The sequence below is a fragment of the Bos taurus genome, unplaced genomic scaffold (genome assembly GCF_002263795.3).
Source record: "Bos taurus isolate L1 Dominette 01449 registration number 42190680 breed Hereford unplaced genomic scaffold, ARS-UCD2.0 Leftover_ScbfJmS_2057, whole genome shotgun sequence".
Taxonomy (NCBI): domain Eukaryota; kingdom Metazoa; phylum Chordata; class Mammalia; order Artiodactyla; family Bovidae; genus Bos; species Bos taurus.
The window spans coordinates 225,553-247,680 of NW_020191148.1; the positions used below are offsets into that span (position 1 = coordinate 225,553).

The window sequence follows — 22,128 nt, forward strand, 5'->3', positions numbered from 1 at the left end:
GGAAATAAATTTCCTTGTAAATTACAAGGAAGTGGTAAATCATTTCTCTTGTTCCCTGCTAACTCACATGCTGATACCAAAGCATACATCAGTTTTGGCTTATGGAACATATTGTAAATTGTGAGATTTGAAATGCAGAGAAAGGAAGATCAACTACTTTTTACAATTATCTTTCTTGTGAGTTTTTATTAGAACTTGTAATTGACTTAGGAAAGCCTAGACTGAAACTGTAGGTTGCACATTATTTTTTTTTTCCCTCTGTGTTGTTTCTTTTAGTGAGAGGAAAACAATGATTTTTATATTTTTCTTTATAAATGTATTTTGTGAAAGCATTAAACTCATACAGAATCTAATTTATATATATATATGTTCATATATATGTTTTTATTCTATATTCTGTATATGTAAATCTCTATACAAATTTTATTTATAGAATAAAATACACAGTATCTTTACAAACTGCCTACCATGCTTTAGCATCATTGAGGATAAGGCAGAGATCTTGTGCTGAGTGATGTTTCTTTATTTCAGGGTTAACTGTGTCTACTGTCCTTTTTGGCATCACAAGGTCTCTGTTGATATTCTACATCTTTGTTAATTCTTCACAAACTTTGCACAACAAAATATTGGAGTCCATTTTGAGAGCTCCCGTATCGTTCTTCAATAGCAATCCAATAGGTAAGTCAGACACCAAATTTCTCAGTGAATATGTTTTATTAACACATTTAGTGCCTAATTACATTTTCATATTTGAAAATGGAAGAGATGCTTGGAAGAAAATCACTGTGTATGTTTATTCATTTTATACAAAAAGTTTCACTGATAATTTTTCCTATCAGAGAAAATCTGAATATAGGAGCCTGTAACCTTTTATTCCAATTTATGTGTCTATAAAGATAAATGAATGTTTACTTTGCAGGATGGTTTAGGAGTCCATTTGTTGTGTGGAATATGAAACACCCAGCACAAGGTGCAAATGTGTTGACATGTTTTTGATAGGTGTTGAAACGTTGGCTGTGTTACATAGTGTTAAGCTAACTAGGTAGGACCTTCTTCCAGGAACATCTCTACAGAAGACAGGCTGTGTGTTTCTTTCTTTCATTGCCCATCCATATCTGGGACCACAGAGCTCTGGCATGTGCTCATATTTTGAGTTTTATCTAAATGGTAATGGAAACTTAATTAAAATACAGTATCAGTGAAATGTATACATCCTCTTCAACAAAATCAGGCCTCTAGTTTTACAATGGACTTTTAATTACATTTAAGAGGTTGTGGTACATAGCAGGTAGATCTTCAGTATTAGTAAGAGTGTCCCCAAAGGTTTCCCAGTGGCTGCTTCCTCCATCCTGAGGCCTTTGACCTGTCTTGCTTTGGAAGATAGCCTCCTGACCTGGGTTCCTGCGAAGAGTTAGTGCATCAGCATACATGCCCATTCTGTTCAGTTGGTTAGACTTGTGCTGAGGCCCAGGGTGGCTCTGTTTTTGCAGGTGATGATTGACAGGACCTGTCGAGTCAGGGATGTGACTGAAGGGAGGACAGGAGTAGCCTTGGCCTGGCCATCAATTAGCTGTGTGATCAAGGCCAAAGTAGGTAGATATTACTGGGCAGGCAAATCTCAAGGCAGGATGTTGTCATGGTTATAAGTATGGACTCTAGAACCAACTTCCTGGGTTTAGTCCTGGTGCTAGTTACTAATAGTAATAGCCAGTCATAGTTGTGTTAATACTTATGTGCTAGTTATTTAATTTCTCTGTGTCTTGATTTTCTTACCTGTAAAATGAGAATACTATTCACACACTTAGCAATATCTTGATGTTGTGGGCATTAAGCAGGTTAATGCAGTATCACACAGCACATGGTCAGTGCCTAATGAACCTTAGTGAGGATGACCACATAGTGTCTGGGAACTTTCTCAGTGGGAATAACCACTGCCCTTCCTGTTTCACAAGACTGTTGCAAGGATTAAATAAGACTGTTTAGGGCAGCACCTTGTACAGATTTATTCAACACATGTTGTTTAGTGCAGGCACAGTGTGGAGCACAGGATGGCAAACTGCAAAGGCTCACACAATCTCATCTTATTATGAAGCTGGAGTGAGGAAGTGATTGAAAGAGTCTGTGCTATTATGGCTGTGATTTGCTCTACTTTACCTGTTAATGTGAAAACTATAGTAGTAAATTTGGGAGCATAAAGTGAGACTGCATTTCTGTTAAGACAGCCTCTGAGCTTCTGACCACAGTTGACCAGGCTGTTTATGACCTGTAGGCCTCTCCAGATGCTGATTTATTTATTATTCAAGGATTTGGAGCCATGTTTAAGTGTTCAAGGTCACTAACCCTGGAGCAGTGGGCATACCAGTGTGTATCTTTCCTCTCCCTCCTGTATCTATTATCAGAATTTCATTCCTTCAGGAAAATAGAAGCCCAAATAAAGTACTGCAAAGATAGGTCCAAAGGTTTAGGGGCATCAATTATTTACTCTTTTAGTGGTATATTAAACTGAACTCTTCCCTGTCTTTAATCTCAAAAGTAGAATTTGTAATAGATAATTTATGGTTGACTTTGTTTCTGGTATGCGATGTCATGAAGAGAGAACCACATATAGCAGTGTTACTGTTACTGAGTTCAAGCTCACTCTCCTCACCTCACAAAAGGACCAGTAAGACTCACAGAAGAGGTATTGAGGCAAGGAATAGCAACTTTATTTGAAAGTTGGCAGACTGAGAAGAAGGCAGACTGATGTCTCAAAATAACCATATTTTTGGGGTCTGGGTGCCTTTTTTTTTTTGAAAAAAGAAGGAAAGGAGGTGAGGAAGTAAAGTCAAAAGGCCATTAATCTTACAAAACAGGAGGGTATTTATTAATGTCTTCTTTTCTGCAGACCATCCACAGGTGCTGAGGGTCAGAAAGTCTCCCTGTAAGCTGGAAAAAAAAAAAAAAACCCACTTTAGTTTAATATTCAGGCAGAGGGGCAGGGTTCCCTGACAAAAACAATGAATAGCAAAGGCTAAAGTCAAAGAAATGGATCCAACATGGAGTCAAAATTGGCTCTTCCCTATAACAGTTCTTTTAATGGGCACCTCTGTTATCTGGGGCCATTATCCTGTGCTTTCTCATCCTGAGTCTCCTCAGGGTGCCACTATTGCAGGAGTGGCTGCAGGGTCCTGATGGCTGCAGCATCCTTTGTTTACTGATATAGTGGATGGCATTTTTAGTTCATACCAAGTATTTACTAGAAATTAGTTCTTATCATCTAATCCTATAGCTTTCAGTATAGACTGTTGTTGTGGATTCTGAGAAGGGAAGTAAAATCAATGATAAGTTACCCTTAGTCATTTAGTGATATTTGTGTTTTCCTGCCTACATACCTCTGATCTTCGTAGATGCTTCTTCATAAGTCTGTACTAGTCACACTTGGTACATGTCTGAAAATAATGACTTATCCCAGTAGTAAACTCATAACTTGGAAATGGTTAGAATCCACAGTTTCCCAAAATGTGAGGTGCTGTGAACAATCTGGATGGAAAAAAGTACAGAGGGGTTATAATTATGTTAATTTAAAGAGTATCACTTGGCAAACTTAATCTTGATAACTAAAGCAAAATTAGTGTAACAATTAGGATTAACTTAGATATTTTGCAACTGTTTATTTACCAGTTTAGCACTTGGAATGAGTCTTAGATGGGATGGATCTAAAAGGAGGGAGCATTCTAAATCCACCGACCCTTCTTGATACAATGACAGTATTCCCCCATTCTTTTAAAAATCTGGACTCTATTTCAACTGCCCAGACACTGCCATTTGGTGATATTTTTATTTCTCTTTAGGTATCATCCTATTGTCTCTTTCATTTTGCCACTGACATCAGCTTTTTTCATTTGAATTTGTAATATATTTGTTGTTTAATTGCTAAATCATGTCCAACTCTTTTGTGGTCCCATGGACTGTAGCCCGCCAGGCTCCTCTGTCCATGGAATTTTCCAGGCAAGAATACCGGAGTGAATGCCACTTCCTTCTCCAGGGGATCATCCCCACCCAGGGATTGAGCCCGTGTCTCTTGTGTTTCCTGCATTGGCAGGTCGATTTTTTACCACTGAGCAATGATGGGAAGGCCAATATATCAAATATTTAATATATATACTTCTTTTAGATTTATTTATTTATTTTTAGTTGCATTGGGTCCTTGTTGCTGTGCTTGGGTTTTCTCCAGTTATGACAAGCAGGGGCTCCCCTTCATTGCAGAGCTTGGGCTTCTCATGTGGTGGCCTCTCTTCTTGAGGAGCTCAGGCTCTAGGTGCAGGGGCTTCAGTAGTTGTGGCACATAGGCTTAGTTACTCTGTGGCTTGTGGGATCTTCCCGGACCAGGGATCCAACTTGTGTCCCCTGCACTAGGGACACTGTATCACAGGGAAGTTCCTAAATATATACACTTCAAAAATGTGTTTTGATTTGTTTATAAATTGTTTCTTTGAAAGCTTCTATCAGGGAAAAAAATGAGTAATATCTTTTTTTTTATTAATTAATTTATTTTACTTAACAATATTGTATTGGTTTTGCCATACATTGACTTGAATCCACCATAAGTGTACATGTGTTCCCTATTCTGAACCCCCCACCCACCTCCCTCTCCATCACATCCCTCTGGATCCTCCCAGTGCACCAGCCTGGAGCACCCTGTATCATGCATCAAACCTAGACTGGCGATTAATTTCACATATGATATTTTACATGTTTCAATGCCATTTTCCCTTATCATCCCACCCTCGCCCTCTCCCACAGAGTCCGAAAGGCTGTTCAATACATCTGTGCCTCTTTTGCTGTCTTGCATTCAGGGTTATCATTACCTTCTTTCTAAATTCCATATATTTGCATTCAGTTCAGTTCAGTTAAGTTCAGTCACTCAGTCGTGTCTGACTCTTTGCAAGCCCAAGCATGCCGGGCCTCCCTGTCCATCACCAACCCCGGAGTTCACTCAAACTCATGTCCATTGAGTAGGTGATGCCATCCAGCCATCTCATCCTCTGTCGTCCCCTTCCCCTGCCGCCAGTCCCTCCCAGCATCAGAGTCTTTTCCAATGAGTCAACTCTTCACATGAGGTGGCCAAAGTATTGGAGTTTCAGCTTTAGCATCAGTCCTTCCAATGAAAACCCAGGACTAATCTTCTTTAGGATGGACTGGTTGGATCTCCTTGCAGTGCAAGGGACTCTGAAGAGTCTTCTCCAACACCTCAGTTCAAAAGCATCAATTCTTCAGTGCTCAGCTTTCTTCACAGTCCAACTCTCACATCCATACATGACCAGTGGAAAAACCATAGCCTTGACTAGACGAACCTTGGTTGGCAAAGTCATGTCTCTGCTTTTGAATATGCTATCTAGGTTGGTCATAACTTTCCTTCCAAGGAGTAAGCATCTTTTAATTTCATGGCTGCAATCACCATCTGCAGTGATTTTGGAGCCCCCAAAAATAAAGTCTGACACTGTTTAGTATACTGTATTGGTGTTTTTCTTAAATGAGTAATATCTTGTCCTATTCTTGTAGGAAGAATTTTAAATCGTTTCTCCAAAGACATTGGGCATATGGATGACTTGCTGCCTTTGATATTTCAAGATTTCATCCAGGTAATTCACCAGTCTTGTCAGAGTTCTCCCAGGGAGTAGCAGAGTGCCTGTTCCTCAAGGCCTTTTCACAGGGACTTAGGGTGGGCCTTTCAGCCTGGCGATGTATTATTACCTTCAGCAAAGGTCGTGTTTTGTAAGAGAAAGGTGCGGCTGTGATTGGGAGGCTGAGTTAACATGAGTGGCTCCACAGTCACGTCAAGGTTGGTCTGAAGCAGCGACAGGTTGGGTAAGTGGTTCTCCCTCTACGTTCCAGGTGTCTGGCTAGGATTCCCTTTACTGTGAGCACGTTTCATAACAGAAACAGTCACCTCTCATGGAAAGATAGACTAGATGAGCTAAATTATGTATCGTATTACCACAGAAGCCAAGTATTTATTGCACCATTTTTTTTTTTTTTTTGATAGGGTCAAATGTGATGGCTTAGAAAAGATTAGTAACAATAAGGTGAAAATAATACTTGATCAAGGACAATAAAGGGCAGTTATTGATACAAAGAGTTTAATCCAGTAATTTAATTAAAGGATCAAAGTTATCTCAGAAAATGTCTTCTTTGTTTTTGCAGGCAGTTTTTCTTTTCACATGTTGAAGTCTCTGTTTTAACGTATCTTTAAAAAAAAAAAAAAAACCTGGCAGAAATACCCACAGGAATGCTTCTATCCGGCCTTTGTTTGTTCTGTGAACTTGAGGTTCTAAGGAATATTGCTGGGTCATCTCAGCTCTTGTTTTCTCATTCAGTATCATTGCTCACCTGGGGTGTTTTCTCTGTTATTCCTGTCTGCTTTTCAGTGATTCAAGCTATGTGACTTTCTAAGTGTTTATTTTGTAAATGAAATGCATTTATCAAAAGCTGCACACAGAAATGGAGAAGGCAATGGCACTCCACTCCAGTACTCTTGCCTGGAAAATCCCATGGATGGAGGAGTCTGGTAGGCTTCAGTCCATGGGTCACTAAGAGTCAGACATGACCGGGCAACTTCACTTTCACTTTTCACTTTCATGCATTGGAGAAGGAGATGGCAACCCACTCCAGTGTTCTTGCCTGGAGAATCCCAGGGGCAGGAGAGCCAGATGGGCTGATGTCTGTGGGGTCGCACAGAGTCGGACACGACTGAAGTGACTTAGCAGCAGCACACAGAAATGCAGCAATGAATATCTGAATGCAAACAGCACAACCTGTGGGCAAAGGCTTCCACTATTTACCAATGAGAAGTAAGCTGAGACTCAGAGGCAGAGGACTTTTACTGCAAAGATATATGTGCTTTTTTTTTTTTTTTTTTTATGGAAACTCATTTTATAAAGGTGTCCTCTTGGCTTTAGCTACATTACTTATCCCCAGAAGCAGTCTTTCAGTAAAGCAGTATCACATCTTGACAGTGATTGTTAATTACTTTAAAAAGACTTTGTGAAAGGTTCTGTTCCTTTGCTACTATAAACTAGGTCAAGGTTGGGTTTCCAAAGCTGGCTGGCTTGCTGTGTGCTTGGCACGTGGTTAATTGGCCCTTATAATCAGAATCCATCACATATTTTTTGCATGACCTAAAGAGGGATAGGAACAGATGCTATCTGATTTCAGGATAAACATTCTTAGTCATGTGAGGAGAGAAAATTTCAGTCTCAGTGATTTCTAATGCCAGCTTTTCCACTTGTAGTTCTATTACCTTGAAGCCCAGGTCCTCCAGGTGGAGGCGTCCTAAAGGTCATTGAAAGTTAGAGTCTGGTATTTGAGGGAGAGACCTGGAATGGCACCAGTGTATTCTTCACTGAGAAGGTAGTAGTTAAATCTGTGAAGATGGATAAGATTGCCCAGAGAGAGTGAGGCATGTTTAGGGACCAAGATCAGAACCTTTTGGAAGCCTTGATATTTAGAAAGCTGACAGAGGAGGCAAGCAGAGGAGACACACAGTGAACAGCAAGGAATGAGAGGAGGAGACAGGGTGGAGACCTGATAAAGGACAGGTCTGCTCAATGCAAAGGAGAAGGTGAGCCCACGGAGAGTTGTTGTTTGATTTGGAATCAGGAGGTGTTGGTGACCCAAGAAGCAGGTTCCAGATGTGAGGAGGCCAGAGTGCAAAAGGCTGAGAATCCAGGAGATGTGGAGGGACTTGAGGTGAAGACAGGCTACTCCTGGAAGGGGTTTGAATGAAGCGGGAGAGAGGCCCATCTGGAATGTAGGGTCTGAGGAGGTGTTGCTGGCTGTTTGGGTTTGTAATTTGAGTTGGGGGTATGTGTGAGGTGGTGGGTTGTATTCTCTCTCTCTCTCCTTCTGTTCAACAAATAGGGATTATAGTTGAGACCCTGAGGTACAAGGGTGAGCGGGCACAAAGCCCTCTTCCAGGACCCCCAGGGGAGGGAAAACAAAGTGAAAGTCACTCATTCATGTCCAACTCTTTGTGACCCCATGAACTATACAGTCCTTGGAATTTTCCAGGCCAGAATACTGGAGTGGGCAGCCTATCCCTTCTCCAGGGGAATCTTCCTTATCTAGAAATCAAACTGGGGTCTCCTGCATTGAAGGCAGATTCTTTACCAACTGAGCTACAAGGAAAGCCCAAGAATACTGGAATGGATAGCTTATCCCTTCTCCAGGGGATCTTCCGTACCCAAGAGTCAAACTGGGGTCTCCTGCATTGCAGGCAGATGCTTTACCAACTGAGCTATCAGGGAAACCCAGGGAAAGGAACCACGTAGAAACTCACCTCTTGCTGCCTTTGGAATCTGAATTGTGCAAGTACCTTGGAGGAAGTCCTGAAAGGCAAACTGGATGTGGGAGCTGGAGCAGTTAGGGAGTCTGGTCCAGGAAGTGGGTGGAGTTGCTATGAAGTGACCTTTCATCCCAGAGGAAAGGAAAATGCTCCTGTGGGTGGTGGAACAGGAGGTGCTGCCAGAAGCTCAGTTCCTATGTGGGAAGCAGTATTTTCTCTCTGTCACTATTGAGAGTGGGGTCAGGAAGGGGCTTGTTCAGCTTTTTTGAAGGGGCTGTTTCAAAGGATGCAGTTAGTGTCAAGTGGGTTGGAACTCATTCCTGATTATTCTGATCAGCCTTGGTATATTTTATAAACCTTGGAAAATACTTGATTAGTTTCATGTTTATTACATCTAAAGGGTTTATTCCATATACTTTTCCTTATCTAATTCCTTCTCATTCTCTTAAATGAAATCTCAGGTAATTTGTTTAATGCCGGGGTCCAGCCCCGGTGGATCCAGGAAATTCGAAGCGGGGACGGCGTCGGCGAGGATCAGGAAACAACTGCTTAATTAAACGTTAATTAAGGATATAAAGAGTAATAGAATGAGGATAGCTCAGTGAGGAAATTCAGTGGAGAAAAGAGGCTGAAATAAGGATAGCTCAGTAGGAAAATTCAGTGAAGAAAAGAGGCTGAACAATTCAGCCAGAAGGTAAGAGAAAGAATGACATGGGGAGACCAAGTTTCGGTGAACAAGGCCCACACTTTATTTTCCAAAGTAGTTTTTATACCTTAAGTTATGCATAGAGGATAATGGGGGAAGGGGTAGAGTCCTGCAGCAAGCCAGGCTTTCTTCCTACAAACTTAGCATATGCAAAAGCTTAGGTGATTTGCATCATCTTCTGGCCCGGAGGCCTGTTAACATTTTAAGACCCTTTCTTCAGAAAACTTATTTTTCTCTAAAGGTGATTGGTCAGGAGCCACCCTCCAAAAGCATTAGATAAAGTTGCATTCCTACAGAGCAAAGGTGTGGTGGGCTATAACAAGAAAAAGAATTAACTTAAGGGTCCCAGGTTACAAACATTAAAGCTACTACTTACACCAATTATATTAATCAATACACTGCCAAGGACACAGCAGGTAAGGGATATGGAAACTTAGAAGCAAACATTGGCCCAACAAGTGAAAATCCCTTCACCAATACAATTTCTAATCAATCTTTTAACTGCTCAAAGGAATCTGTATTTAGACAGTTTAGAACATCTCATGCCTCTCACAGTTGGGAGGCTCTGAGCAATCACATGTGGCCGGAAAAACCTATTCAGGCAGGCTAGAGGACTTCCAAAGGAGTTTGTAGGTTGAAACACCGTCATACCCAGGAATTATTAACTGGAGCTGTAAGCTAACTCTTTTTTCAGAGAGAGGTAGTGGGGGACAGCCCCCCGTAAAGTCAGAGGTGTAGGTGAAAGCACAAAGCAGAAAGTAGGCAGACTCTGGTTTTGGGGGTAGATGCTCGAGAATTTCCAGGGAGACTCCTGAGGCCTGATCCCGCCTTTGCGTATGCCAAGCCTCCGTCCTCAAGACCTTTGCCAGGGGCGGAGCTCGCTCCCCGCAGTTTAATATTTTGTAGTAGTGATGGCAAGTGTGAAAACCCTGGATTCTGACTAGTGCATCCACACTTCAGGACAGTCCATCCCCTCAAGTGATGTCATTCAGAGACGACATCCCAAAAGAGGGGTGATCACAAGTTTGTACACCATTGTGTACCCTGACTCTTATAACAACAGATGTTTTGCCTGTTCAGTCACATTATAGTTATTGACAAAGGGAACTGTTCACAATTCCAAAGGAAGAAGAAAGGTAGCATTAAAAAAAAAAAAAATCCAATTTGTATAGTGTTCTTGGTGGCTCAGATGGTAAAGAATCCACCTGCAATGCGGGAGACCTGGATTCAATCCCTGTGTTGGGAAGATCCTCTGGAGGAGGGCATGGCAACCTGCTCCAGTATTCTTGCCTGGAGAATCCCCATGGACAGAGGAGCCTGGTGGGCTACAGTCCCTTGGGTTGCAAAGAGTCAGACATGATTGAGCGACTAAGCACAGCACTTGATAATCATTTACGATGTCAACAGTTTCAAAGTGCCCTGGAGTGAGGAAGCATGCAGTCTCCCTTTTGAAGCTTGAGTCCTGGATCACCCTCTTACCATCTCTGCCACGCAAAAACAACACGTCCTGTCTGTAAAACAAGGAAAATAATACCAACTTTATAAGGTTTATTGGGGAGACAAAACAAATTTGTTTTAATAAAATTCTTAGCACAAAAGCTAACTGCATCTTTTTTTCTGATTTGAGCACCAAATCAGATCAATTTAGTTCAATTGCTCCATAATGTCCAACTCTTTGCAACCCCATGAACGGCAGCATGGCAGGCTTCCCTGTCCATCATCAACCCCCAGAGCTTGCTGAAACTTATGTCCATCGAGTCAGTGATTGCCATCCAACCATCTCATCCTCTGTAGTCCCCTTTTCTTCCTGCCTTCAATCTTTCCCAGCATCAGGGTCTTTTCCAATGAGTCAGTTCTTCGAATCAGGTGGCCAAAGGATTGGAGTTTCAGCTTCAGCATCAGTCCTTCCAATGAATATTCAGGACAGATTTCCTTTAGGATGGACTGCTTGGATCTCTTTATTGTCCAAGGGACTCTCAAGAGTCTTCTCCAACACCGCAGTTCAAAAGCATCAATTCTCCAGGCACTCAGCTTTCTTTATAGTCCAACTCTCACATTCATACATGACTACTGGAAAAACCATTGTTTTGACTAGATGGACCTTTGTAGGCAAAGTAATGTCTCTGCTTTTTAATATGCTGTCTATGTGGGTCCTAGCTTTTCTTCCAAGGAGCAAGCAACTTTTGATTTCATGGATACAGTCACCATCTCCAGTGATTTTGGAGCCCAAGAAAATAAAATCTCTCATTATTTCCCATATATTTGCCAGGAAGTGATGGGATCAAATGCATGATCTTAGACATCTGAATGTTGAGTTTTAAGCCAACTTTTTCACTCTCTTTTTTAACTTTCATCAAGAGGCTCTTTAGTTCTTCACATTCTGCCATAAGTCAAGGCTATATATTATCACCCTGCTTATTTAAATTACATGCCGAGTACATCATGCAAAATGCCAAGGTGAATAAAGCACAAGCTGGAATCAAGATTGCCAGGAGAAATATCAATAATCTCAGATATGCAGATGTGCACTAAATAATGCATCATTATTTTAAAACACCAAATGTATTTTTAAGTAGGAGAAATAGTCTGCTAAAGGCATGATGTTGAATTAAAATTATTCTGACACACAGTTTTCAGGCTCATAAATATTACCTCATGAGTTTGCATTACATAGATTCTAGGCTTTGCAATCCTTGAAGACTTAAATGGACACTTTTCCATGAAGACTCACAGAATAAAAATCAACCATTCTCAAAATAGACCATTGAGCACAAAATAGTTCAAATTAATATAATTTTCATACAGTTCGCCAAAGTGCCAGATAACACTGGGAAATACTAGAGATCTCTTCAAATAATTAGAGATACCAAGGGAACATTTCATGCAAAGATGGGGATAATAAAGTACAGAATGGCAAGGACCTAACAGAAGCAGAAGATATTAAGAAGAGGTGCCAAGAATACACAGGAGAACTACACAAAAAAGATCTTCATGACTCAGACAACCATGACGGTGTGTTCATTCACCTAGAGGCAAACATTCTGGAGTGTGAAGTCAAGTTGGTCTTAAGAAGCATTACTGCATACAAAGCTAGTGAAGGTGATGGAATTCCTGTTGAGATATTTCAAGTCCTAAAAGGTGATGCTGTGAAAGTGCTGCACTCAATATGCCAGCAAACTTGGAAAACTCAGCAGTGGCTACAGGACTGGAAAAGGCCACCTTCCATTCAAATCCCAAAGAAGGGCAATGCCAAAGAATGTTCAAACTACAATGCAGTTGCACTCATTTCACTTGCCAGCAAGGTAAGGCTCAAAATCCCTCAAGCTAGGCTTTACTAGTACGTGAATGAGAACGTCCAGATGTACAAGATTTAGAAAAGGCAGTGGAACCAGAGATTAAATTGCCAACAACTGTTGAATCATAGGAAAAGCAAGGGAATTACAGAAAAACATCTACTTTTTGTTGACTACATTAAAGCATTTGACTGTGTGGATCACAACAAAGTGTGGAAAAATTCTTAAAGAGGTGGGAATACCAGACCACTTTACCAGCCTTCTGAGAAATTTATATGCAGGTCAAGAAGCAACAGAATCAGACATGAAACAACAGACTGGTTCAAAATTGGGAAAGGGGTATGTCAAAGCTGTGTAATGTCACCCTGCTTATTTAAATTATATGCAGAGTACATCATGTGAGATGCTGGGCTGGATGAATCACAAGCTGGAATCAAGGTTGCCGGAAGTATCAACAGCCTCAGATATCCAGATGATACCACATAATGGCAGAAAGCAAAGAGGAACTAAAGAGCCTCTTGATGAAGTTGAAAGAAGAGAATGAAAAAGCTGGCTTAAAACTCAACATTCAAAAAACTAAGATCATGGTGTTTGGTCCCATCACTTCATGGCAAATAGATGGGGTAAAAGTGGTTACAGTGACAGATTTTATTTTCTTGGGTTGCAAAATCACTTGTGGCTCCTCACGCACAACATACATTTTGAGATAACATTGGCTCAAGGTGTTTTCCTGGGCCATAAAATGATTGACATGAATCTTGAAGAAAGGTAGGTTTCCAAGCAAAGACATAGTCTCATTAACATAGCTTAAGAGAATATTTGCATGAGTAAAACATACTGGTTTGTCAAGTCTGTTCTGAGTCTTAGGCAGAACTGAGTTGAAGACAGAGCCCAGGGTAAATACATAGTTCATTATCATAGCTTAAGAAAAGCATTTCCATAAGAAAAATGCATTGGTTAGCTCAAGGTTTGAGTAAAGTTCTGGTGGAACTAGGTGTCTTAGTGGCAACACAGAACTTTAAAAGAAACCTCCTTTTAATTTTGTATAGAGAAGGAAAAAAAAAAAAAATCTGACACTTGTAGTTTGTTTCTTCCTGCCCTTTAAGAGAGAGAGAGAGAAAAAATGTCTGACACTTAGCAGCCTATTTCCTCCCTTTGGAGATCCCTAGCCTTCCTGCCTGTTACCTTCTCATGTGTACCTTTATTGGCTCTTATGACTTATGATTTTGTATCCTAAGAAGTCTTTATCTTTAGAAGCATGAAGATATTTTCCTGTTGTTCTAGTTTTTTTTTTTTTTTAAGAAACTGATACATTTTGCATTAATTTTTACATATCAAAGTGTATTTAGTTGTGAGGTTTATTTTTCCCAGTTATTCTAGCCAAGTTTGTTAACGACTTTTATACACTGAATTGGCACCTTGATTTAAAATCATTTGTCTATATGTGAGGAAGTCTGTGTCTGGGTCTTTGTTTTGTTCCACAAATCTTTTTGGTTCAATTTATTCCTGAATATTTGATGAGTTCAGTTCAAGTGAGTTCCGTTCAGTCACTCAGTCAAGTCCAACTCTTTGTCACCCCATGGGCTGAAGCATTCCAGGCTTTCCTGTCCCTAACCAACTCCCAGAGCTTGCTTAAACTCATGTGCTTTGAATCAGTGATGCCATCCAACCATCTCATTCTCTGTATTCCCCTTCTCCTCCTGCTGTCAATCTTTCCCAGCATCAGGGTCTTTTCAAATGAGTCAGTTCTTCACATCAGGTGGCCAAAGCATTGAAGTTTCAGCTGCAACATCAGTCCTTCCAATGAGTATTCAGGACTGATTTCCTTTAGGGTTGACTGATTTGATCTCCTTGCTGTCCAAGGGACTCTGAAGAGTCTTCTCCAACACCAGAGTTCAAAAGCATCCATTTGAATGCAAAGAAAAAATACCATTTTCAAATGCTCATTGCTAGTATATAGAAAGCAATTGATTTATTAGAGAATTCACTTTGCATTTCCTGGAGTTGGTGGTGTTTTCTAAAATTCTATAGGATTTTGTACATATACAGTCATGTCAGCTACTTGTCTGTTGTTAACAAGAATGTAAGTAATTTGGAAGCTAGAGGCAAACAGATCATATATTCAAACTGTTCTTTTGAGAGTGTTATAGTCACGTGTTCTGGGAAACAAACTCACTCAGAATGACGATGCAGATAGTGGAGTGCAGTATATTACACCGGCGGGCCTGTTGCAGGAAGGGGGACCCCTTCCAGGGCCGGAAACTGGGCTCTTGTCTAACACTTGGAAATGAATTATCCAAGGAGACACATGTGCTGACAGAGCAAGAGATTTTACTGGGAAAGGGCACCCAGGTGGAGAGCAGTAGGGTAAGGGAACCCAGGAGAACTGCTCTGCCACGTGGCTCACAATGTCGGGTTTTATGGTGATGGGATTAGTTTCCTGGTGGTCTTTGACCAATCATTCTAATTCAGAGTCTTTCCTGGTGGTGCACACATTGCTTAGCCAAGATGGATGCCAATGAGAGGGATTCTGGGAAGTGGACAGACATGCGGTGTCTCCTTTAGACCTTTCCCGAACTCTTCTGTTTGGTGGTGGCTTATTAGTTCCGTATTCCTTATCAGGATCTCCTGTCATAAAACAACTTATGCAAATGGTTACTATGGTACCTGGCCAGGGTGGGCAGTTTCAATCAGTGTGCTTCCCCTAACAACCCCCCTCTGAAAGACTTCATACTCAAGATATTTCTTGGGAATTGGGGCGGAGGTCTCTTTCTTCTGTAACTTCTTCCTCCTGTGCATGGGGGTAGGCCTGCCTAGCAGAACAGAAGTCTCTCTCTCTACCTGATTTAAGTTGGGGTGTTCCACATCTGAAACCAGCTTCCACCCTTGTAGTAACAGCAATTTAGTTTGAAACTGTTGGCCTCTCTCAGAGATGAAATCTCCTTGAAATGCCAGGTCCAGACTGGGTTTCAGGCCTATTCTTCTAAAAAGAAATGAGATTTACTTTGTTTACTAAATTCCAGTTATCACTCCTCCAACTACTTCTAATTGGGTCTGTTACACCATAATGGCAGACCAAGGGATTGAGATTTTAATTATACAAGACTCAGATCTAGAACTTGGAACTCAGAAATACTTCCAATTCAGTGTCTATACTACAAGCCGAGGCAGTCCTATGCTCCATTTTGACAGGAAGTTATCATAGTCATAGTTGCCTAGTTCCCTAAATTAAAACTGAGTAGAACTCTCTGGGGCTCTGGAGTAGAGATCAGTTCTGTGTTCTCCATTTCTTGTCTGTAGTATATAGGCTTCATTCAGCCTCCTTGACCTTCCCTGAGTTCCAAAGGGTGGATTCAAACAATTGGTAATCAGGGAAGGGAGGGGATACAGAAGCAGGAGAAACAATCAAAGGTTGGTACAGCCTCCAGACAGAGTCCTGGTTCCTATTCAAAGAAATATGCATAACAATGTCTTTGAGCCCCCAAACCAGGTGGAGGATGGTAACTTCAGACTGAACACAAGATTCCTGGAGCACAGTTCTATTGCCTCACCACCAACCAATCAAAAAGGGTCACAAACCCTGCAACCCTCACCCCAAATGTTGCCTTCTGTTTCCAGGGACCAGAGATGACCATCCTGTTAGGTCTCCTGTAAGTACCTGGTAAAAAAGTCCTTCCATCTAGGTTGGAGACAGTCCCTTAAATTATGTCTTTTTCCAGTCCTGGTTGCAGGTCATGAGGCATCTGATCTTCATCCAAAGATAGATTACTGAGATAAGCTTCAGAAACAAACTTAGGGTGTTCTTTAAGAATTCAATTAAATTTTACATTAATATCACATAACAGCAAATAACTATCTAAGAGATGAGTCTTACTAGATGCAGACCTCCATTAACAAACTGGGATTTAACATTTTTTTGAAATATCTTTTTCTCCCTAAAGTTACCCTCATTTTTATCAAATATAACCAAATTAAGGCTAGTTTGTTTGCAAAATAGGTCTGTTCTCCCTAATTTAGTCTGATGATTTATATGACCATAATTGATTATAGACTTTTTATTTTGCTGAAACATTTATAGAGTCTCAGACTGAACTTTTAAAATAAAACAGGGCTGGGAAACTCACACCAAAGGCTTATCAAAGATTTTGCCTAACAAATCTAGGTGAATTCTTCCCTTTTTAAGGTCTCAAAAATTCCTTGAGATTTTTGTACCTGTGCAATAATTTTCCTAACTCATTTGATAAACTTACTGGAAACCTAAGAATTTCAAATTTCTGGAGGAGTCAGAGAGAAAATATAATTATTTTGTTTATAACATTTAATTTCACCAAAGTATTGTCATAATTAGTTTGAGAGGAAGGTTTCTCCTACTCACTGAAAAACTGTAATTTTTCAGATAGAAACCATAAAAGTTATAAGCATATTCAGTCCTTTTGTTGACTTTTGTGAAGTCATCAGGTTTTCCATTAGAATACCAGGACATATCAGAATGTTAAGAACTCCATATAATTTCTAGGATATCCGTATTAGTAATTTTACCATACATTATAACATGAGCGGATTTATTACTCATTTGATAATCTTTTTCATGTAATTTAACCAACCAAATAAACACAGTTTAACATCTCTCTTTGGGATGATTCAGGGGCCCTCTGAAGCACCCCAAAGTTAGCTAGAGGTCAAAGGAACTTCAAAAGAATTCGATTTAGGAAGATTTATCAAAAAGATCAGTTAAAAGCGTTTAGAACATTTGGTCAGATTTAGTCAATGTTGATGGGAATATCATTTAGCTTGTTGATATGTCACAATGGGCATAAATACCAGGGCTCAAGGTCTAGTGAAAGTCAGTTCCGCCATCTTGGACCTAGTTGACTCTAACCACTTTTCTTATGGTGTGTCATTTCTAACAAAATCCATTTATCTAACTAATTGTAATCCAATTTTAGAAAATCCTGATCATGCATAACTCTTTAGTATTTTTTCCACCTTTTTGTTTCTTTTTTTTTTTTTAATACTGAAAACACACTTCTTACTTTCATTTAGCAACCAAGAACTAACTTTTATATTAGCATTTTATAGATTGCTGAGTATAAATACCAGTGATAATTTCTAAAACTCTTGCTTTCTTAGAACATTTTAGGATGTCCCCAAACATTATTCATTTATAGTCCCAAATCTCTTTAGTTTCTCTGTAAAAGGAAATTAGTGTTTAATAGTAAATGTTTCAAAATCTTATTTTATTTGGAAATGACTTAACTATTCAATAGACTTCCAACACTTAGCACACTTAGCACAAACTTTTGAAATTTAAGTTATGCCAATCTGGAGAGACTATTTTAGACAGATATTTCTAAAGAATAATTATTCTTAATAGAGTTATATAAAAGCTCATATCGCATTTACATTTTTTAGAAGTTTCTTCACTCGAGGTAATTTCCTTGTTGACAAACTTGTAACATATATAATATTTAACTTATATTAAACCTAGGTACAATGAAAATATCCTACTTAATGTTAATTACTCTAAGACATGTCTATATGAGATAGGTCAACAAACAAACATTAATATCAGGTATTTAATAGTGAATATTTCCCAGTTCACATGACCTGGAATTTATTGTTTAATTTGGAATTATTTGATTTGCTGGGAGAAATATCAATAACCTCAGATATGCAGATGACACCACCCTTAGGGCAGAAAGTGAAGAGGAACTAAAAAGCCCCTTGATGAATGTGAAAGAGGAGAGTGAAAAGGTTGGCTTAAAGCTCAACATTCAGAAAACTAAGATCATGGCATCTGGTCCCACCACTTCATGGGAAATAGATGGGGAAACAGTGGAAACAGTGTCAGGCTTTATTTTTTGGGGCTCCAAAACCACTGCAGATGGTGACTGCAGCCATGAAATTAAAAGACGTTTACTCCTTGGAAGAAAAGTTATGACCAACCTAGATAGCATTTTGAAAAGCAGAGACATTACTTTGCCAACAAAGGTCCATCTAGTCAAGGCTATGGTTTTTCCAGTGGTCATGTATGGATGTGAGAGTTGGACTATGAAGAAAGCTGAGCACTGAAGAATTGATGCTTTTGAACTGTGGTGTTGGAGAAGACTCTTGAGAGTCCCTTGGACTGCAAGGAGATCCAACCAGTCCATTCTGAAGGAGATCAGCCCTGGGTGTTCTTTGGAAGGAATGATGCTAAAGCTGAAACTCCAGTACTTTGGCCACCTCATGCAGAGTTGACTCATTGGAAAAGACTCCGATGGTGGGAGGGATTGGGGGCAGGAGGAGAAGGGGACGACAGAGGATGAGATGGCTGGATGGCATCACTGATTCGATGGACGTGAGTCTGAGTGAACTCTGGGAGTTGGTGATGGACAGGGAGGCCTGGCGTGCTGCGATTCAGGGGGTTGCAAAGAGTCAGACACGACTGAGCGACTGAACTGAACTGAACTGAACCTTTTTTTAAGCCAAATAAATAGAGGTCATTTACAAATTAACCTCAAAAATATTACCCAGAGATAAAGACATACCACAACATATTTAGACAGACACAGTGCAAGACCTAGCTTCATTTTCTAAGTTTAGTCATGAATTAGATACTACAATATAAAATTTACTAGTTTATAAAAAAATAGTTGAAATAAATAAAAATTTTAAAGTCTTTTCCCCCTTTTTCCTCAGTGTCAGGAGTTAAAGATGGTCTAGATAAGTGTTCCTGAGAGCCCTGGTCTCAGGCACAGGGAAAGAAAATCAAGTTCTAACAAAATGGCGGCAGGTCTAAACCAAATGGTGGCCAGACAAAGCAAAACGGCCATCAAAAATCACAACACAGAACACAGAGTTAAAACACACACATATAAACCTGGCAGTCCTCAACAGACACTCCCTTAAATACAAGAATACAGTCTCTCAGAAAACCTCCTGTAGAGACACAGAACTTCAGATCCAAGTACTAACATCAAAGATTTCAAAGGGAGGAAAGGAAGCCAGGTTGAAAGAAGAAGGGGGAGGAGGCGGGAGAGGGGCGCCAAAGGGGTGGCCTTACAGACGTCTCCTGCCACCTACAGATACCCAGGCATTATGGGACTTTACCCTGGGCCTCCAGAGAATGGAGGACTGGATCTCGGCCCTACCAGAAATCAGACCAGGCCAGAACCAGAATTCGAGTTCTCTGCCAAGAGGAGGTGACCAGTCTCCAATCCTCAGCTCAGGCTGAGGGCCCTTTGACCAGATTCCTGTGTCCAGGACCGGGGGACTAGAAAAGTGGGGAAGGATAGGAAGGGTTAAGGAGAGGAAAGAGAGAGGGAAGGGGAGAGAGGTCAATAAAGTCTCTTGTTCCTTACCGGTCGGGGCACTCTGGGCAGTTGTCTGCATCAGGAGGAGACCAGGGACAAAAGGGTCCCAGTTGCGGCCGCTGGGTGTGGTCCATTGGCAGGCAAGCTGGTCCCTGAGTACCCCGAGTGGTCGAGATGTCAGTCTCCGCGAAGAAGAGTCCCGCCAGAGTAGCCATTTGTTGCAGGAAGGGGGACCCCTTCCAGGGCCCTAAACTGGGCTCTTGTCTAACACTCGGAAATGAATTGTCCGAGGAGACACATGTGCTAACAGAGCAAGAGATTTTCTTGGGAAAGGGCACCCGGGTGGAGAGCAGTAGGGTAAGGGAACCCAGGAGAACTGCTCTGCCGCGTGGCTCACAATGTCGGGTTTTATGGTGATGGGATTAGTTTCCTGGTGGTCTTTGACCAATCATTCTAATTCAGTCTTTCCTGATGGCGCACACATTGCTCAGCCAAGATGGATGCCAGTGAGAGGGATTCTGGGAAGTGGACAGACATGCGGTGTCTCCTTTAGACCTTTCCTGAACTCTTCTGGTTGGTGGTGGCTTATTAGTTCCGTATTTCTTATCAGAATCTCTTGTCATAAAACAACTCATGCAAAGGGTTACTATGGTACCTAGCCAGGGTGGGCAGTTTCAATCAGTGTGCTTCCCCTAACAGGCCCAAGGCAAAGTCTCCTCTTAGCCAAAGACCCCAACCAGCATTTGTGAAAATCTTTTATACCCCATGTGTACGTGTCCGAACCCACCACCCCAATTTCCTTGAGACTTAAATAAAACAAAGGAAGGGTAAATACAATCACAATAACCCCATTATTCAAGTGTTACAAGTGTTAGGTGTTCAAACAGTTAATAATCAATAAGCCTGCAGTTCCATAGATATAGAAAGAATTTATGACCTGTCCAGAGGCAGGGCTGATTAGAGTCTGTTTTCTTTTAGGCGATGAGTAACCTGGATGTGATCTTCAAGATTCCCCTGTCCAGAGGGGGTCTTATCCTTCTATTGTAGTTTACATAGGCACTAAGCACAGAGTCCAGAGTCCGTTGGAGAGGTGGCTGAGCATGATCAGCATGAACAGGCCTACAATGGGGTCTAGGTCCTATGAATTCCTTCTTCAAGAGGAATATTTTAAATCTGCAGCATTAGAATATGGTGTTCATTCTAGCAGTAGAATCTTCCTGTGGAAATTTAGTATTTTTACTATCACCCATATATAGATATTGAATATTTAAAATACTCAGCCTAATTTTGTGTATTTATTAAAATTATGTATTTATTAAAATTTGGGATTTATGTATTTATTTATTAAAATTATTAGGCTTCCACCCCACCCCGCCAAAGACATTTTGTGTTCTGGGCTTAGAACTCATCTTTCTCATAAAACGTTTGTTTTTAATTTAAATAATAATTCTTAAATCAACACAAGTTTAATGATCAGTCTGCTCTGTGAGCTGAGCAGGCTGTTATTCCCTAATAAAAAGAAATCTAGAGGGGTGGGCTGGGGAGGAGATGGGAGAGAGGTTCAAACGGGAGGGGATATATGCATACCTGACTTCCCTTGTGGCTTATATGGTAAAGCGTCTGCCTACAATGCAGGAGACCCGGGTTCGATCCCTGGGTCGGGAAGGTCCTCTAGAGAAGGAAATGGCAATCCACTCCAGTACTCTTGCCTGGAAAATCCCATGGATGGAGGAGCATGGTAGGCTACAGTCCATGGGGTCGCAAAGAGTCGGACAGGACTGAGCGACTTCACTTTACTTCACTTCATGGCTGATTCATGTTGAGGTTTGAGAGAAAACAGCAAAATTCTGTAAAGCAATTATCCTTTGGTAAAAGATACATAAATTAAAAAAAAAAAAAAAAAAGACACGTCAAAGGAAAACACTCAAAGATGAAAAAGAAAACAAACCTCAACATTCAAAAAACTAAGATCATGGCATCCGGTCCCATCACTTCATGGCAAATAGATGGGGAAGCAATGGAAACAGTGACAGACTTTATTTTCTTGGGCTCCAAAATCACTGTGGATGGTGACTGCAGGCATGAAATTAAAAGACACTTGCTTCTTGGAAGAAAAGCTATAACCAGCCTAGACAGCATATTAAATAGCAAAGACATTACTTTGTTGACAAAGATCCATCTAGTCAAAGCTATGGCTTTTCCAGTAGTCATATATGGATGTGAGAGAACTAAAAAGCTGAGCGTCAAAGAATTGATGCTTTTGAACTGTGGTGTTGGAGAAGACTCTTGAGAGTCTCTTAGGCTGCAAGGAGATCAAACCAGTCAATCCAAAAGGAAATCAGTCCTGAATATTCATTGGAAGGTCTGATAGGGAAGCTGAAACTCCAATACTCTAGCCACCTGAGGCGAAGAACTGACACACTAGAAAAGACCCTGAAGCTGGGAAAGACTGAAGGCAGGAGGAAAAGGGGACGACAGAAGATGAGACAGTTGGATGGCATCACCAACTCA

At 40.7% G+C, this 22,128-nt stretch overlaps 1 protein-coding gene and 1 long non-coding RNA gene across 3 annotated transcripts in view; one reads left to right on the forward strand and one right to left on the reverse strand.

The window, feature by feature from the left end:
• The window catches only part of LOC100847574 (ATP-binding cassette sub-family C member 4), a 227,330-nt gene that overhangs the window by 63,730 nt on the left and 141,472 nt on the right, over positions 1 to 22,128 (forward strand). For both annotated transcript variants that reach the window (XM_059884455.1, XM_024989092.2), the window contains exons 16-17: positions 532 to 678; positions 5,542 to 5,621. In XM_059884455.1, the coding sequence (XP_059740438.1) occupies positions 532 to 678; positions 5,542 to 5,621 (227 nt within the window). The remainder of the gene's footprint in view (positions 1 to 531; positions 679 to 5,541; positions 5,622 to 22,128) is intronic.
• On the reverse strand, positions 6,883 to 21,583 carry LOC112445594 (uncharacterized). The gene is made up of 3 exons (XR_009493713.1): positions 21,205 to 21,583; positions 19,666 to 20,834; positions 6,883 to 10,540 (listed from the first exon to the last, which is right to left on the reverse strand). It is a non-coding gene; the product is annotated as an uncharacterized lncRNA (long non-coding RNA).